Below are 19807 nucleotides of genomic sequence, written 5' to 3' on the forward strand. Positions count from 1 at the left end.
GATTTGATACTTGTTTTTAAAAACATATGAAGAAGAGTTGTATATTTCCAGAGTACTAATAATACATATTTATTGTAGACATGGCCACCAGATGCTTTGGAGATGGTAGCTAATAAATTCTTAGAAGAAGTTGATTTGGATGATTCTATAAGGAAAGAGAGTGTGGTTATGTGCAAAATGTTCCATGAGAGTGTCAGAGAACTTTCTGTCAGGTATGGGATATTAAGTTAGTTGTTCTTGGTATTATAAAGACGATTCGGTTGTGATTTGCAACAAATATATATTGAATTTTACACTATATTAAAGAAAATATATATTTAGAGACTCATCTTAGAAAAATATCCATTAATAGTATCTAACCAAAAGGCAACATAAGAGTATTAAAATTAAGTTTTTGTGTTTCTTACTAGAATGTTGAATACATTTTTTTTCTTAGTTTTTAAAGTATCATTTAGTCTAAAAAGAATGAACCTGATTTTTTTTCTAATTCCATAATATTAATCATTTTTTTACTATGATTAATATTATGGAATTAGAAAAAAATCAGGTTCATTCTTTTTAGACAAAATGATACTTTAAAAACTAAGAAAAAAAATTAACTAACATATATCAGTTAAATAGATTTTAAATATCTGTATATTGCTACTTTCAGCTTTATGGACCAACTAAGAAGACATAATTATGTGACACCAACCTCATATTTAGAACTGATTATGACATTCAAGTCTCTGTTGGGTGTCAAACGTGATGAAATTCTTACCCTGAGGAATAGATATTTGGTTGGTCTTGAGAAACTTGATTTTGCTGCATCACAGGTCTCCATTATGCAGGCAGAACTTAAGGCCTTACAACCAGAGCTCATTAAAACGTCTGCCGAGACAGAGAAGTTGATGATCAAAATAGAACAGGATACTGTGGAAGTGGAAGCAAAGAAAGAAGTGGTAGCTGCTGATGAAGCTGTGGCTAATGCTGCCGCTGCTGCAGCTCAGGCTATCAAAGATGAATGTGAAAGTGAACTGGCTGAGGCTATCCCAGCTCTTGAGGCTGCAATCCAAGCCTTAAACACTCTAAAACCAGCTGATATTACATTAGTCAAATCCATGAAGGTAATTATTGATTATATGTATATAAATTATAACTCCACATCAAGGAGTTTAACAATCTGAAAGTTTTAATGGTTTTTTTTATAAACTATTCCATTTTGCAATAGAAAAATAAAAAAAATGTATTGCTTTTTGGTGTCTTCTGTATAACACTGAGAAAGTTTGATTTTTTTTTTTCAATTGATCTTGAATTAGTTAGTTGGTAGCCAAATAAATAAAAACCTCTCTAAGAATAAATGATAGAAAAGACCATCATTATTAATGATTTCTCTTCTAGAATCCCCCAGCACCTGTACGACTAGTTATGGAATCAGTATGTGTAATGATGAATGCCAAGTCGGAGAGAAAACCAGATCCAACTGGTACAGGAAAGATGGTGGAAGATTATTGGGGACCTTCTCAGAAACTTCTGGCAGATTTTAAGTTCCTGGATAGACTGAAGTCATATGATAAAGACAATATTGCTCCAGCTATTATCAAAAAGATAAGAGAAAAGTAAGATAGAGTTGATATATAGATTAAGATTTGTATATAGGGATCATTGCATCCATTCTTCTATTTGAATTTTATTTCTGATTCAATAATTGTCTAAGATTTTTTGGAGAGAAGTTTGACTAAATAATTATTTATTATTTCAGATACATAACAAACCCTGATTTTGACCCTATATTAATTAAGAATGCATCAACAGCTTGTGAAGGTCTGTGTAGATGGGTAAAAGCTATGGATATTTATGACAAAGTTGCCAAAGTTGTAGCTCCAAAGAAACTTAAGTTGGCAGAGGCTGAATCAGAATTGGCTGTTCAGATGGAAAAACTTAATGCTAAAAGAGCACAGCTCAAAGAGGTAGGTGTCATTCATTCTGACATATTTAGAGACATTTATTTTGAAGAAAAATGAAAAAAAAGCAAAAGTTGAGATTTACTTTCTGATATTCAGAATACTTTCAGATTTTTATATTTATATTGGAACTACTTTTAGTTTTTGTAGGTGAAGTAGCATAATATTTTTTTATCCTTATTGTACAGGTAACAGATAGATTACAAGCATTGAATGATGAATTTGAAGCTATGACACAAAAGAAGAAAGAATTAGAGACCAATATTGATATTTGTGAGAAGAAACTTGACAGAGCAGAGAAACTAATAGGAGGATTGGGTGGAGAGAAAGACAGATGGACAGAGGCTGCCAGATTATTGGGAGATAGATATATTAACATCACTGGTGATGTCCTTCTGTCATCTGGTTTGGTGGCATATCTTGGAGCTTTCACTGTGGATTATAGACAGGTAAACTATTATTGACCTTTGGAATCAGTTTTATGAGGAATTTCCATTTTGTCAGTATTCTAAGTTTGCAAAAATCCATACAAAGAAAAATGAACTCAAATATATGTCAGTTGATATCAGACAGACAAATGTATGAAAAAAGATTAATAATGATATATTTTTTTAATTCAGACTGCTAGAAAAGGTGATACATTTTTTTTTAATATTTTATCACCCCCTTTTTCATTTGATTTATATTAGATAAGCCCTACCATTCAAACACCCAGTGTCTAACTAGCTGGTAGATTCCAGCCTATTGTGTTTGTTGCTATTTCTGCTTGTATTTTTAAGCCATGCATTTAATTACAGGAAATAATTGCCAAGTGGCACAAAGCTTCAATTGAGCGTAACATTCCTTGTTCTGAGAACTTTTCACTGAATGCTACTCTTGGTGAACCTGTAAAGATTCGATCCTGGAATATAGCTGGACTTCCTGTAGATACCTTCAGTGTTGACAATGGTATTATTGTATCCAAGTCCAGAAGATGGCCATTGATGATTGATCCACAAGGTCAGTTACCAAAAGAAACATTTCTGTTCTTTTTTACAGAGAGTGTCACATTTTATTGGACAATTTGTCTTACAATTTAAATATTTTTAGTCTGATAATAATATGTAAAAGCTATGAGTTTATATTATAAATTCATGCAATTTACAATCCGACTTACCACTTCCAGTTTCCTTTAAGTGGATTTATGACATACAATGAATTAAAGTAGTCATTTAAATATCATTTTCTTTTGATGTGTGATAATTTTTCAGAACTATTTCTATTAGTTTCTTATATTTCAAGTGAAAAATATGAACAAAAAAATGAGGAGGGATCATCATCAATAAGACTTCATTGTACTACCAAATTTTTATGATATGAAAACTCAAGGATTTTGCTTTTATCTCATCTACATTGTTTACATTAAAAACAATATTTTCCATTTTAAACAGGACAAGCCAATAAATGGATAAAGAATATGGAGAGAGAAAACAAACTTGGAGTAATTAAACTTTCTGATGCTAATTACCTGAGAACTCTTGAGAATTCTATACAGTTTGGTACACCTGTACTACTGGAGAATGTGGGAGAGGAACTGGATCCTATACTGGAACCTATCTTACAGAAACTAACATTCAGACAACAGGGTGTAGATTATATACGTCTGGGAGACAATGTTATTGAATATTCTAAAGACTTTAAACTGTATATTACAACTAGATTCAGAAATCCACATTACTTACCAGAGATATCTGTCAAGGTAATTATACAATGATAATTCAATATTTCTCAATGTTTATTTTTAAAGTAATTTAGTAATAAAGAAACTCTTAAAACTATTGAGGGTCGTCAGTGGCCTGGCAGTGTTAAGTAGTCAAACTACTGTGTCACTAACCTCTCAACTCTGAGGTCAGTGGCCTGGAAGTCTTAAGTAGTCAAACTACTTTCTCACTAACCTCTCAACTCTGAGGTTGTGAGTTCCAATCCTGCACACAGCAGGGGTGCTCAACTCAAATCATTGGTTTTTATTGATTTTTCTGTCCAGCTTTAAAGTGGAGGTGTTATACATTGTTGCTCCTGTTTTATTTGTTTTGTTAACTGTTGAGAATTAGTTTTCTCAGTAAGACAACAAAAACGTGACAACATCTGGAGTCAACATACAGTCTGCAGTAAATCACACTTTTATCACTTCAACATCAATGACATTAAACATTAAGATATAACAAAACACACTTTCTGACAAGGTTCCTGACCTTTTCTGAGGCATACAACAATAGAGAAAAAAATAGCACTGTCCACATAGAATAAAATTACTGGAATTTACTAGTGTAAGTGAGTTGCATATATGATTTTTTAATTGTGTATTTGACAGGTATGTTTGGTTAACTTCATGATCACACCCCAAGGATTAGAAGACCAGTTGTTAGGTATTGTAGCTGCTAAAGAGAAACCTGAATTGGAAGAGAAGAAAAATCAACTCATCATAGAAAGTGCTTCAAATAAGAAACAACTCAAGGAAATTGAAGATAAAATTCTTGAAGTTTTATCATCATCAGAGGTAATTAAACAGATTAATTAACTCCTCCCCTTCAAAATAATTCAAGATACATATTTTTCGGTAAAATTTATACAATTTTCTTATTTAATTATGATAAATACAGATTTTCATCACTTGTTTTTGTAAGGACTCTTTATTGTTTTGGGTTTTTTATTTTGGCTGTCAAGGAATGTTGATAGTATGTATGCAATACCATTGTATCATCTCTTGCTTTGGTTCAACACAACATTTTTTGACTGTTTGACATGTCACATATAACATACTAGTCTTTAACAACAACAACAACAATACTTTATTTTAAGAGGGTTACACAGTTATATAACTTATCTTACTGAAGCCCTCATCATGAATACAAACAGATTACAAACATATACATTGCATACATCGGTATAAAAAGTCAAGTATGATAATAACATTCAATACAACTTTATAAAATGTCATGAAAAATAAGTATGATGACAATCAGTTTTCAATATTATTTATACAGCTAGGTTGATTTCAATAAATGATCTGTTATTTTGTATTTAAAAGAATTAACATTTACATTTGTAATATTTCTTAGCGGTATTGGCAAATTATTCCACGGTCCAGAATACATTAAAGATCTTTATTCTCTGCTTTGATTGGTTTATATACATGCACCAGAATTTTAATAAATTTGTTTTATATTTACACAGGGTAATATTCTAGAAGATGAGACCGCCATCAAGATTTTATCTTCTTCTAAAGTTCTGTCGGAAGAAATTTCTGCTAAACAAGAAATAGCAGCTGAGACAGAGAAAGAGATTGATGAAACAAGGAACGGATACAAACCTGTGGCCATCCATTCGTCTATTTTATTCTTCTGTATCTCAGATCTAGCCAACATAGAACCTATGTACCAGTATTCATTGACTTGGTTTATTAATCTGTACCTTCAGGTAAGCTGTATTTTTCATTTATTTAATCCATTTATTTACTCATTTGTAATATCGTAACTCACATTTCTGATAATATTTTCATATAGGCAAATTCAGATTTTTACTTACTGTGGATTCATTACAAATTACAAAATTAAATCTTCAACGAATGACAAATTTTCTATAGGCTTGCATGCAGTCTTTGCAAAACCATGATGATATTATTAATCCACAAACATGCAAATTTTCCTTATTCCACAAAAATCAATCCACAGTATTGACATTGTCTACAAAAAAATAAGTGTAAAATTATCTTTAGAAAACAATTAAATCTGTAATTTGTTCTTGAAAGTATTATCCACACAAGTTCTTTGTATATCAAAATATGTCAAGCTTACTGGAATATTTTTGTGAATTGAGTTTCTGAATAAAATGTTGAATTTTATTTATTTCAGTCTATAATGAACAGCAGTCCATCCAAAGTACTGGAAGAAAGAATATTTAACCTGAATGATCATTTCACAAACAGTATCTACAGGAATGTCTGTCGGTCATTATTTGAAAAAGACAAGCTGTTGTTTTCATTCCTGTTATGTATTGGTATATTGAAGGGAATGTAAGTTCATTTTTCACTTAATTTATTTTTTTTACGGCACGATCATTCCTATGTAATCATACCGTCTTTGTAAATACATTTTGTTTATGGCACGATAAATCCAATGTAATCATTCCCATGTTATAGATACCAAATATATTTCCCAGATATTTATCAATAAGGTTTTAAAAAATATGAAGCGAAAAAGGAAGTTTTAAAAGAAGATGGGTAATTTTAAATGGATTTCACTGTTTAAAGATTTCTAGTGTGAATTATAATAATAAAAAAAAACTCACAGCATACATTGTGGATAGGGTACAATTCTTGACATTTAATAAAGTGATTTTTTTACTTTCATTTTGTCTTGAAAGAGTCATAAATGAATATTTCAGCTTTCGGAAAATGTACTATAAAATGCAAAGAAGATTTGAAAAACTTAATTTCAGAACTTATTAATCTCTTGTTGTCACAATTATTGGTGTGTATTAATTATAATGTTTGTCTGCAAAACTTAAATATTGTTGTGCAGTTTTCTCTGTATTCATCAATCCTCATTCATGGCAGTCTATCATCCTATAATAGTGATTACAATAGAAAAAAATCAATTTTGAAATGCTTGTGTAGGTTTCTTGTTCTTCATGAGAATTACAAATATGCTACTTCTGGAACTGCTGTTTACAAAGAATGCACTTTAAATTAAAATTGTGAAGTCTGCTTAATTGCTTATTCCATGGTATATTTTGCAATATAACTAACATGACAAAACATTTTACAGTAGTTGTGTTAGAAATTTCAGTGAAAACTATCATAATGTACTAGTTTTCTATTTTATATTGTATTATTGCAATATTATTAGAAATTGTAATGAATATTTGATAGTATTTTTGATTATTCGTTATAAGGAGTAATCCTGAAGTAAATAAGTAAGTATAGACATACAGACAACACAGGTTCAAATGTATGTAGTTTGGGAGCACGTTATAGGAGCTATCTTCATTATATCTGTTAAGTCAAAGCAAAACTTTTATTTGAAAGGAAAATTGTGAAAAATGTATGTTTTGGTAGTAAATTTTGTGGTAATGTAAAAACAGTAGTTTTTTTTTAGGTACAGAAACTTTTGTTTATTTTATTTTATTTTGACGAATCTTATCAATCTCTATTTTGTTTTACTAGTAGAAGCTGTAGCTGTCCATGAGATAGTTTCAGCGCACACATTTTATATATTATTTGTACGAAAGTACATTAATAATCAGAAATTCAAATCTGATAGACAAATGTGGAGGGTTGGGTTGGGTGCTAGCATGAAGCGTTTACAGGAACTAAAGCTACAGTATCATGTAATCTAGACACTTGTGGTGTTGATGTATAGAAATGTACAATAGCATGTAGTACATTATTTTAATTGGCCATACTTAGAAACTGTTGCATCTATTTTATAGGTCATATGCAAATTTTGGCGATAATCGATGATATTTGCTTTTTAAACAGTAGTTTGATATAAAAGAAAACAATTAATAGAAAATGAAATGAATATCAACTATTTACTTGTTTGAAATTCTTGATGCTGCTTTCAACAAACTATTCCTAATTGCAGTGTAAAATCCCAATTGATCTCTTCCAAATTTACTATTTCTGAATCCATTTATAGTCTTGTCTTCAACTCAGCTGTTTTGATGTTAAGTGTCAACACCTATTTGTTTAAAAACAATATTTTTTGTGGGAGTAAAGCCCCATTGGATGCATGTTGTGTTTGTGTATTTGAAGTAAGTTATTTAAGCATAACTGAGGTATGGTAACTGTAGCACGCACTGCTGCTATCATCACCTTCAAAGGGGACATAACTACTGTGGAGTTTTTTTTATTATTGTCTTTACAAAATCTCTCCATAATTTTATTTATTTTAATACTTTCATGAAACTATTCATGCTTATAAAAAATCTGGCATATGACCTTTAACTGATTTGAATACATGAATGAACAGTATTAAAATTGTTAGCCTGCTTCAATGTATCATTAAATGAAAGCGCCTATCATATAAATATTGCAAAGAGACAGTTCTAAGTATGGCCTACCATGATATGTTATATAGATATTATATACATGTATTGTGTTTAATAGGAAATTAAATCTCAATATAGAGTGGAAAGGGTGTCATGTCTGCTTGCTTAGATATATATATTTTGCAAATTACATATTGCTTTCACACTCTTATGGTATATTTAAATAGATGGTATATGTTATTAGCTTTTTTATGATTATACGTCAATTATGTTATTCATTTGCTACTGCTTACATAAAATACAGATATTATTCTTGCTTGATAAATAGCAAGTATGGATATGAAATTCATGTCTGGCCTAATTCAGAAATTGTGTTGTGCAGAGAGTTTTCTGTAGTTAAGAAAACATTAAAAGACTTTTTTATTATTCGAAGACAAATTTTGATATGATTTGTTGTAATTCAATATTGAATAAAAAATATGTGACAATTTTATGGCTATCTATTCATTTAAAACTGAATCAAGAACTGCTAACCAGTGGTCTTGAGATAAAAACCCTTCTGATGTTTAAATCTAAAAGCATTTGAAGCCCTAGTCACAAAACAATGATGCACAGCATTTTAAACATAACTTCTAAAAATTTATTTCTACAAATTTTAGCTTACAAAATTTGAAAATTAGGAAAATATGACAATTGAAAAGCAGTTAAACCTTAAAAAGATTTCAAAAACTATGTTTGATACTGTTAGGCTACTAGAAGATCTTGTTACCAATTTCACACTCCAAGAAATTACTATCGATTGAAAAGTTACAGTAGATAGTCATTATAGTATTGCTAAAGATAATCTTCTATTTGCAACAAAACTAAATGATCCTAGAGCAAAAGTTTTGCAAAATAATGCACATTAAAATTTGCTTTTAAAAGTGGTAAACACACATTATATTGGCTTTAAAGTTTATTTTATAAAAGTATATACCATATGTGTGCTTATTATTATTATTTATTAATGTTGCTAATTGTTTTGCTTTTTATTTTACATTAACAAAATATCAATTGTTAGAATTTGTAAATTTCAGTAGAAATGTTTTCTCTTTACTAGGGGTCGAGTGGATGATACAATCTGGCGTTTCCTGTTAACAGGAGGTGTGGCTCTAGAAAATCCCCATACCAATCCAGCTCCAGTATGGTTGAGTGACAAGGCATGGGGGGAAATTGTGAGAGCTTCTTCGCTTCCTAATCACAAAGGATTCTTCAAACGTTAGTATTTTCATTTATAACAATAATTTTTTCTCTGACTTGTGTTGCTGTTTTATATTGTATACATGTGATTCCAACAATATTAACTGCATGATGTTGCAAAATATCCATTATTTAAATAAAAATCCTGTTTTCACACTAATTGCGAGATAAAACAACTTTTATATTTTTTTCAATTGTAGAAATAAACATTTTACTTGACCTTTTTTATCATGAAACATGTTTGAAAGTTGTTACATAAACACATTCAAGTCATATAAGCTGTTGAACATTTCAGATGTTATGGACAACATTGGTCAATGGAAGCCGCTGTATGATTCCTCCACACCTCAGGAATTTAAGTTACCGAGTCCATTCAACGTTCTGACAGGACTGGATAAGATGATAGTGTTACGTTGTTTCAGACCAGATAAAATAGTTCCAGCTGTACAGGATTTTATCACAGATAACTTAGGACAATCATATATTGAACCACCAACCTTTGACCTGGGTGGATCATTTGTTGATTCTTATAATTGTTCTCCATTAATTTTTGTTCTTTCCCCTGGTGCTGATCCTATGATGGCATTGTTGAAGTTTGGAGAGGACCGAGGCTTCACCCAGTCAGGAGGAACTATACAGACTATATCCCTTGGACAAGGACAGGTAGTTTTATAATTGAGCACATATCCATTTGTATGCCCCACTATCACAGGAGAGCATTTAGTGTTAACCTTGTCTACATCTGTCAGTCAGTCTGTCCATACATACGAACCGAAATTGATTTCCGTTCTCCAACTTTAGGTTGCCTCAACCAAATGTTATGAAACTTATACACAATGCTCATTACCACAAAACACAAATTAAATTTAAATTTGGGTGATGTCAATTTTATGGTTCTCAAGTTCTTTATAGCATTTTATGCAAGCCAAATTCATCATTTATGTCCATTTATTTAAAACAGTTTCAAACCATCTTTAGAAGTCCACAGCATAAGAACATAGGTTCATCTTTATGATTGAAAGAAAAGGTATTTATAGGAACAAAAATTGATGAAAATATCTTTGTAAATTGATTGTGTTTAATTATTTCAGGGTCCCATAGCCTCCAAGATGATAGACAAGGCCATTAAAGATGGAACATGGGTGGTGTTACAGAATTGTCATTTAGCTACAAGTTGGATGCCTGCTCTAGAGAAGATTTGCGAAGAAGTCATTAGACCAGAAAATACACATGAAAACTTCAGACTCTGGCTCACCAGTTATCCCTCAGATCAATTCCCTGTTTCCATTCTACAAAATGGTATGATTTCTTTAAGTTGTCATTATTATTTTAGTAAGATCATCTTTTAGATATCACATCACTGTTAAAATGTTTTCCAAGTTGTATTTTGAAATTATCTTTCCAATATGTTTTCCAAGTTGCATTTTGACATTATCTTTCCAAAATGGTGAGAAAATGAAATTGTTAAACTAAATTTGAATAAGAGGTTGTTGTCTTAAAGCAAGTGTAGGGTATTACAAATATTCGTACCATCCAGTTCCAAGGAACTCTCTTGTAAAATGAGAAGTTTATTTATTATGTGACAGATATCAGTATGTTGGTGAAAATTAGAGAATATTGAGTCCTAAATATCCTTGATTTATATGTTTTTTGTTTTTTTTTATTAATTTGAAACTTGGCAATATACAGTATATATTTTAACTATTTGTATTAGATTATGAATAAAGTTGACAATTGCTCATATTTATAGTAAATTTTTTCCATATTTGTCACTTTTGGCCATACATGGACATCTCCTTGACAAAAAGAAAGGACAAATACTTATAAAGTATATAATGTCATTTACAGGTGTAAAGATGACAAATGAACCTCCAAAGGGTATGAAAAATAATCTGTTGCGATCATACATGAATGACCCGATTTCTGATGCTAATTACTTTGATGGATGTAATAAACCTGAAAAGTTCCACAAGATGTTGTTTGGTTTGAGCTTCTTTCATGCCTTGGTACAGGAGAGAAGAAAGTTTGGACCCCTTGGCTGGAATATTCCTTATGAGTTCAATGAATCAGATTTACGTATCAGCTTGAGACAGATGTTGGTGAGTGCATTTCTTATTAATATAAAAAAGAAGATATGATATGATTGCCAATGAGACAACTCTCCACAAGAGACCAAAATGACAGAAAATTAACAACTATAGTTCACCGTACAGCCTTCATCAATGAGCAAAGCCCATTCTGCAAAGTCAGCTATAAAAGGCCTCGAAATGACAATGTAAAACAATTTAAAACATTAATGTGATAAATGTGACTTAAATATCAACTGGAGACAAACGTTAATGTGCAAAGAGTTCAAATTATCAGGTTCATATCAGCCAGATTATCTGATACATATTTGAGAGTACATGAGTAAGAGTTTATTCCCGTACAGAAATTGCTAACAAAAGCACATAAGTTTCACATGTGAAGCACATGAGAAGCAAGTAAGAATTGTATGCAAATCAGGTTGCTCACATGTGCAGTTTGGTAGCTCATATGTGCCCACAAAAATCTTAACATAATGCTCGCATGTGCAATTTTAACCTCAAGTGAGCTTTTATCATCCATGTTAGTTTTGTACTTTGAAAAGTTTTTCCATTCTTCTAACCATTCAAAACTAAGCTCAACATTGCTCATATGAGCTTTTTCAAAATGACATGCCCAGTCATGTACTTCCTGTAAATTCAAATTCAAAGCATGACATGGTAATTTGGACGTGGAGATGAAAAATTTTAAGCCATATTTTGTGCTATTTGAAGTTAATGGCATTGTTGGAATCTGATAAAACCAGTGTGGCTGTGGTTAATTATTTGTAAGTTATCATTTCTATTTCATTATGTTTATTTTTGCGTCAACAGCAACCAAGATTTTTCAAAGGTTAAGTTAAATAGGATGCACAATCAATGAAATGAAAGAAGCTTTACCGAGAGGCTAGGGTGTTGGTATACTAACATATTTTAAAATGATAACTGACTGGTTGTAGATGTTTCTGAATGACTATGACGAGTTACCTTTACCTGCTTTGTCTTACCTGACTGGTGAATGTAATTATGGTGGGCGTGTCACAGATGATAAAGACAGACGTCTACTCATGTCTCTATTGGCCATTACTTTTGTAGAAGATATTGTTACTGATACAAATTATAAGTAAGTTTTCATTTGCAAATATATAGAATTCTTTTAATTGAAAATTGTTAATTGTTAAATTGATGCTGTAATAGAATCTGTTTCTTAAAGATTTTTTTTTTAAAAGAAATTTATAAAGTAACAGGTTTCTGTTTGTGTGATGTTGGTTTCATGTGATTAGAATTGGTGTTCACCATTATTACCATTGTAAATTAAAATGATTTACTGTCATGATGAAAGAAACCATGGGACGTTAAGCAACCAACATTCAATCAATCCAAGAAATAGACCATTTATGGTTTTTAAGAAATCAACAAAGGTTAAAAATGAAAGAAGCAATGATAATAATTTTTTTGTTATTTACAGATTTTCTGACAGTGGATTATATTTTGCCCCTCCAGATGGTCCTCATTCAAGTTTTGTAGATTATATTAAAACTTTACCTTTAAATGCCTCACCAGAAGTATTTGGTCTCCATGAGAATGCAGATATCACTAAGGATAACAAAGAAACAAATTTGGTAAGGTCATATTATGTTTACTGTAAGTAAGATACAACGATTATATAAATGTTAGGTTAGCATAAACGAATAGCATACTATTTATTGGGACATTTACATGGGAGATATTATAAAATTATTACATTCCAATTTGAAATCAAAGTTCTTTTAAAAAGTACCTTTATACTTTGATGTCTCTCAATCACTGTTATTTGTAACATCGTCTTTTTTCTCAAATCATACAATTTGAATGTGTCTTAGAACTTCATGTAGACTAGTGTTAGTTGTCTGTTGCATAATACATGAAGACAACTCTTCAGGGTTTTTTTTTTGCTTTGGAAGAAAGTTATGCTATATCAACACATTATGAAAAAAGCATTAAAAATGCTTGAATAGCAGTTATTGTAATTATGATTAACTTGTGCAATATTCAGCATCATAAATAAGTTCACTCAAAAATACTTCCCTATTTTAAAAATCAGTCCATACTGATCATTTCTTAGAATTATTTCAAACCAATTGCAATTAATTTTTCAATTACAAACACATGTTGCAGGATCTCAATATCAACCATGAAATCAAATTGCAACAAAAACTATGTTTTTCCTCAACCAACTTGTTGGAACCCATGAAAATAAATGAAATCCATAGGTATTAATTATAATATGACCTTGTTCGTTCAGAATATTGTTAATTGATTGTTATATTGTTCTTCAGTTGTTTGAGAACATTCTGCTGACCTTACCAAGACAGTCAGGAGGAGGAGGAAAGTCAACCTCAGACGTCATTAAAGACTTAGCCATGGATATCCTTAGTAAACTGCCCCCGTTGTTTGATATGGATATGGTATGTTTATCATGTTTATCGCCATTTTAGAATACAACTTTATTACATACAGATTTCATTAAAAGATGCTCCTTGATCTTGTCATACTTTTTGTCAGATAATTTGATTTCTCTGGTGTTATCCATGTAGTGCCATTTATTCTGCTTTTTAAGTTCCTTTGTTTATATACTATCAATTTATAACAGTCTCTTAAACAACTTGTTAGTTTTAAACAGAGTAACAAACATTCTTAAGACTTTTTTTTTAGTATTTCAAAAACTAATGCAATACCTTGTTCAAAACATAAGATTCTCCACTACTAAAACAACCTTGATGTAGCAACAGAAGTCACTGTAGGTTAATTTCTATTGTAATATTTGGCCCATTTCAAAATGCAATAATCCTTCTATTGGTGTAGATAATGTCACTAGTGTTGTTATAAAATGCAAATCCCTTTTGCTTCTTTTGCAAAAAAAATAAGTTTTAAACTAATTTGAATATGTACCGTAATGAAACAATGAACCAGCTGTTAACTTATTTTATATTTTTCTTTCAGGTTATAAAGAAATACCCTGTAGTGTATAATGAATCTATGAACACTGTGTTACGTCAGGAATTAATCCGATTCAACAGACTGACACATGTTGTCCGTGTTTCACTGGTCAACCTACAGAAAGCTATAAAAGGTTTAGTGGTGATGTCCTCAGATTTAGAGGAAGTGTTTGACAGTATGCTGAATGGAAAAGTACCAGCAGTATGGGCTTCTAAGTCCTATCCATCACTCAAACCACTGGGCAGTTACATTAATGACCTGCTGGCTAGGTAATAATTAAATGTATAGACTTAGTTGAAAATGTGTTCAGATTAAACATGTTGCTTTCAAAAGTTTTTATACCCCCGCTTTAAAAAAGGGGGGAATACTGTTTTACCTCTGTCTGTCCTTCCGTCAGTCAGTCCGTCCGTCCCATGAATATTTTTCGTCGCATTTTTCTCAGGAACTACAATACAAGGATTTCTGAAATTTGGTTTCAGGGTTTATCTAAGTCAGCTTTACCGTGTGATGCGTTTTCAGATTGATCACTTGACAACTTCCTGTTTACCGAACACTTGTATGATTTTACACATGATAGCCAAGTTGAAAATTTTCGTCACATTTTTCTCAGGAACTACAATACAAGGATTTCTGAAATTTGGTTTCAGGATTTATATAAGTTAGCTATACCGTGTGATGCGTTTTCAGATTCATCACTCGACAACTTCCTTTTTACCGAACACTTGCATATTTTTACACTATTAATATTATCCACTTGCGGCGGGGGTCTCATCAGTGAGCAGTAGCTCGCAGTTTCACTTGTTTTATTTTTTTTTAATTTGAAAAAGTGTTATCCTTTGTTTTAAAAAAAAACACTTTTAGTTGAAGTTTCACACATTTTGGTTTATTTTCAGAAATAGTTTGGGATTATTCAAATAGAGATTTGTTTTTCCAATTTCAGACTAAAGTTTTTGACAGACTGGATAGATAATGGTTCTCCTGCAACATTCTGGCTATCTGGGTTCTACTTTACTCAGTCATTTTTAACAGGTAATTCATTCAGATAAGAATATTTAATAAGAACATGAATGACCAGTTTTGTTTCAAATTGTTATATACTGAATATTAACACAAAAAAATAAGTTGTGTGGTTTGTTTTTTTATCTTATCTTATAAAGTTTTGGACTACTTTTGAAAAATTTCTTATTAATTTTTTAGTTCTTTTAAAAAAATAAAAAATTAACCAACAATGAACAAATTCAAAATAATTTTTAGCCACTTTGTCCCCCTAAAAATCTACTGAAACTTGAAATGCCAGTGGAATATAAGGAGAGAATAAACAATTTTTTATATGCAAAAATCAAAATCTACTTTTAATACTTATAGGTGTATCTCAGAATTATGCCAGGAAGTATACAATCCCAATTGATACAATCGGTTTTGAATTTGAAATAGTCCTAGAAGGTGATGTAGATACAAGTTGTAAGCCTGAGGATGGAGCTTATGTTTATGTAAGTCGTACTATAATTTAAGAATTTAGGTAAATTTTGTGATTTATTATGTTTAAAATTATATATTTCATATTCTAAAAAATCCAAATGAATCCAAAAAGTTTTAATCTCCTTTTGAATTTGAAGATTTTCAGTCTCGTATTGTATTTTCTAAATACAATCTTTTAAAGCAAGACTTTTATAAGCATATTAAGTATGGTTGATCTACAATTACTTTTTTTTTTTATTATTATTATCTGTTTTGAAATGTAGTGAAGTAACGATGTAACGAGGCAGAAGGAAAAAAGCATTATGATTTGTATTGAAAACTTGTTATATCTTTTCCAGGGTTTATTCATTGAAGGAGCCAGATTTAAAAAAGAAACAAGAAACCTGGGAGAGTCTTTACCAAAGATCTTATTTGAAACTCTGCCAATTGTATCCTTTTTATTCCATTCAAATTACATACATGGTCAGGTTTTACTTTGTATTAAATCATTAGCAACTCCATTACAACCTGTGTTTAAGACTATATTTTGGTAAATACATAAAATATTAGAACAGATGTGAAGGCAGAAAAATAAAGAATTATTAAAACTTCCTTTCAATATAAAAAAAGAAGATGTGGTATGATTGCCAATGAGACAACTCTCCACAAGAGACCAAATGACATAGAAATTAATACCTATGGGTCACCTTTTTTCAAACCTACATGGTTTTTTTTTCAAATTTTAAAAGTGCAAAAAATAAAATGTATAAAAAGAGTTTTTTCCTTGGAGAGAAACAAATGTGTGCATCAACAGGAGACTGCAGAATGCTGTATTTTTTTATACTAACAAAAAAATAAATAAAAGAACAGATATAAAAAAGCAACATTTTTGCATGGAAATTTATTAGTAGAGTATAGTTATTTGAATAAACTCAAACACAGAAAAAGAAATTGCATAAAAAAATTAAGGTATCATTTGTGCTAATAATTTATCCTTAACCAGATTTTTAGATATGGATGAGACCTAATGAAAAATCTAAGTTTACTCTTACTCCTCATTATAATTGTCCAGTATACAAGACAACAGCTAGAAGAGGATTGCTGTCCACTACTGGTCATTCTACCAACTTTGTTATGATGCTGAAGTTACCATCTGACATGCCACAGAAACATTGGATTAATAGAGGTGTAGCTGGCTTATGTCAGCTCGATGACTAAATTATGCTGTGGCATTTTTGTGGCATCATATGTGACTTGTTGTTGATACAATTCCGTCCAATATGGATCAATTGTGATATTTTATTATTTAGATGTGTGATATATTCATCTGCTGAAGAAAAAAAAATCAAAGTTATTTTTGCTGCTGAAAGAGTATTTATACAAATAACATATTTTTCAGAACATATATATTTTTGTGATCTTTTTCCACAAAGTAAATTTCGAAAACTGCTGATTTGAACATATTTTTGTGTAATGGTGCATTTATTTGTACATTGTGATTGTTTTATTTCATTATTTTATTTTCCATATGTTTGTAATGTTAATAGTCAAGATCTATACATGTATGTAGGAACTTGTAATGTTAATAGTCCTGATCTCCTAGACATAGGACCAGTACATCAAGAGTACAGGGTGTGCTAGTTTAGTATTGTCAGCATTAGTTGCCAAATTGGAAGTCATGAATTATTTACAGGGTTAGAGTTATTCCATCCACTTTCTTTGTTGACTAAGGTTTACTTATTGTAAACAACATTTTACACAGGAGTGTCCAATCATCCGTCTGTGATATCTATTTTTGTGCTATTTTTACTGTTTGAACATTCCAGTCATATTTATTTTTAGTTTAATTTGTAAATAAAGTGTTGCACAGATTTGTGCATAGTTTTGCTGTAAACATTGAGAGATGAATGGAGTTATACACTATAACGTGGATGCACAATTAAGATCGTGTGTAGAATAGCGTACAGTCATGCTTTACTTAGACAGCTGTACATAAGTATATTGATCCCCCTATATCTTGTAATCTGTGATAGTTATTTTACACTTGTTTTATTACATAAATTATTTTAATATAAATAGTTATTCCGTCCATATGAACTAATGACCTCGAATGTCTTAAAAATTAATTTGAAATAATTATCAATATCTCGTTAAAGAAATTTTATTTTTTACTTGGAAGTACTGCTGATTAAAAAGATGTCTGCTGAAATTTCTGCATTATTTGCCAAAAATCTGTACAGAGGATAAATTTGTTTGAGAAAGAGGTGCAATTTTCCAAAACAGTGATTTATTTCATTTGAGCAAAAAGGCAACAAGAGAATGAATGAATGAGACACAATTTATCCTTTGTACATGATTATTGTTTTTGTTGTGCCAATTAAGTTTACAAAATAATATTTTGTTTGTCTAATCCTTCATATCGTGAAATAAACCATATTTGTGAAAACTGTGTTCTTATTTTTAAAATTCCTTAGTAACCAATACTACTAACCATCCATAAAAATTCTTGAATGAATTACATATGTCCCAGCCATCTCAGTTTTACTGATTAGAATATAAAGACTGTGTCATTGTATGACACTGACAGCAAAGAAATTTAAACATGTAGTTTTCTTGTATCCTCATCAGTTGGTGTTTTAATTATGGATGAAAAAAAGTCAAATTTTATTAAATCTCAGAGGAAGAAAATGTCATATGATTTCTAATGAAAGAAATGTTGTAGAGTTATACTTCTTTGGAAAAACTTTATTTGAAATAATGACCACTTGACCTAAGAATAGGACTTGTGACTCAAATATATGACTGAAGGAGTGTATTTCAGAGGGTAGAAATATCTGGATGCTTAAACCTTGTTTAATGATGCCTTATGTTTGTCTGTCCATTGTCCTTTATTAACTCATTTTCAGGGTTAGCAACTGCTAAAAAAAATGTAAAGCTTTTTTGTCATGAATTTCTCACTTATATTGAGAAGTAGGATAACTATATTATGTCTCTAGCAAGTTGTTTTGTCTGTCTTCTAGGGTTCACCTATTCTCAGCTTTATTTCATAGATTAGTTATCAAGGTTAATAGATATAGGAAGATGTGGTGTGAGTGCCAATGAGACAACTCTCCATCCAAATAACAATTAAAGTTACTTAACTATACTTGCTACAAATAGTAGGTCAACAATATGTGATCAGTTTGGGCAGGTTTCATCTACCTTGACCTCTTTTTCAAGGTTCATTGGTCAATCTTACCAGTAGGTTTGTGGTGTCTTTGATCTGTTTTTCAAATACTGTGGCCACATTACTATTCGTTTAATACTAAATTTCATGGATTTCATGGGTACAAGGGAACAACAAATTCAAATGTTCTACAAATTATTAAATTTGGACTATATTAAAAAACAAGAAACACTTATGAACCACACTTATCTCCCAATGACCAAATTCACACCTATAAGTACAGCCATCAATAATGAGCAAAATCAATCCAACACAAGGTACCATAAGCAATAAAAGGCACCAAAATGATAAGTTTAGACCATTTTTTTTTACTTCTAAGATAATTATAACCTAAACTATCCTACATTCTGTAGTAAATAAAACTAGAGTTAATCTGCATCTTACAACACAGTAACACATCTACTATCTTAGTGCCTTTAGGTGGTTGTTTTGCACCTGCTACCTTTCTTCACAAGAGTGCACACGCTGAAATGTCTCGTCCATCTTCTAATCATTGATACAATGTTAATAGTCTCAAAAATAAAGCCTTATTACAAATGTCACATAAACTTAACATTAACCAGGAAAACTAAGCATTGACCAATGAACAGTGAAAATGAGGTCAAGGTCAGATGAACCATGCCAGACAGACATGTACAGCTAACAATTCTTTCATACAAAAAATTATGTTGAACTATTGCTTATAATTTAAGAAAACCGCCAAAACACAAAAAATCACACTGAGCAATCAACCATGAGTATGAGGTCAAGGTCAAATGACACTTAACAGCTAGACATATATCCTTACAATGTTTCCATACACCAAATATAGTAGACATATTGCATAAAGTATAAGGAAAACAGACCAAAACGCATCAACTTAAATATAA

At 30.8% G+C, this 19807-nt stretch overlaps 1 protein-coding gene across 6 annotated transcripts in view; it reads left to right on the plus strand.

Annotated features, from left to right (window-relative positions):
• Positions 1–18158, plus strand: part of LOC134725790 (dynein axonemal heavy chain 3-like) — a 63907-nt gene extending 45749 nt beyond the window's left edge. For 4 of the 6 annotated variants that reach the window (XM_063589942.1, XM_063589944.1, XM_063589946.1 and 1 more), the window contains 23 exons: positions 79–212; positions 653–1106; positions 1381–1598; positions 1742–1949; positions 2132–2392; positions 2741–2942; positions 3374–3681; positions 4294–4479; positions 5157–5399; positions 5834–5994; positions 6876–6896; positions 9073–9230; positions 9508–9875; positions 10304–10511; positions 11061–11311; positions 12235–12398; positions 12744–12897; positions 13594–13722; positions 14258–14523; positions 15195–15283; positions 15620–15744; positions 16072–16161; positions 16724–18158. In XM_063589942.1, coding sequence (XP_063446012.1) covers positions 79–212; positions 653–1106; positions 1381–1598; positions 1742–1949; positions 2132–2392; positions 2741–2942; positions 3374–3681; positions 4294–4479; positions 5157–5399; positions 5834–5994; positions 6876–6896; positions 9073–9230; positions 9508–9875; positions 10304–10511; positions 11061–11311; positions 12235–12398; positions 12744–12897; positions 13594–13722; positions 14258–14523; positions 15195–15283; positions 15620–15744; positions 16072–16161; positions 16724–16930 — 4605 coding nt within the window. In that variant the 3' untranslated portion in view covers positions 16931–18158. The remainder of the gene's footprint in view (positions 1–78; positions 213–652; positions 1107–1380; positions 1599–1741; positions 1950–2131; positions 2393–2740; positions 2943–3373; positions 3682–4293; positions 4480–5156; positions 5400–5833; positions 5995–6875; positions 6897–9072; positions 9231–9507; positions 9876–10303; positions 10512–11060; positions 11312–12234; positions 12399–12743; positions 12898–13593; positions 13723–14257; positions 14524–15194; positions 15284–15619; positions 15745–16071; positions 16162–16723) is intronic. The other 2 variants (XM_063589943.1, XM_063589947.1) reach the window with 1 other exon arrangement.
• Positions 18159–19807: the final 1649 nt, after the last annotated feature.

The sequence above is a fragment of the Mytilus trossulus genome, chromosome 7 (genome assembly GCF_036588685.1).
Source record: "Mytilus trossulus isolate FHL-02 chromosome 7, PNRI_Mtr1.1.1.hap1, whole genome shotgun sequence".
NCBI lineage: Eukaryota > Metazoa > Mollusca > Bivalvia > Mytilida > Mytilidae > Mytilus > Mytilus trossulus.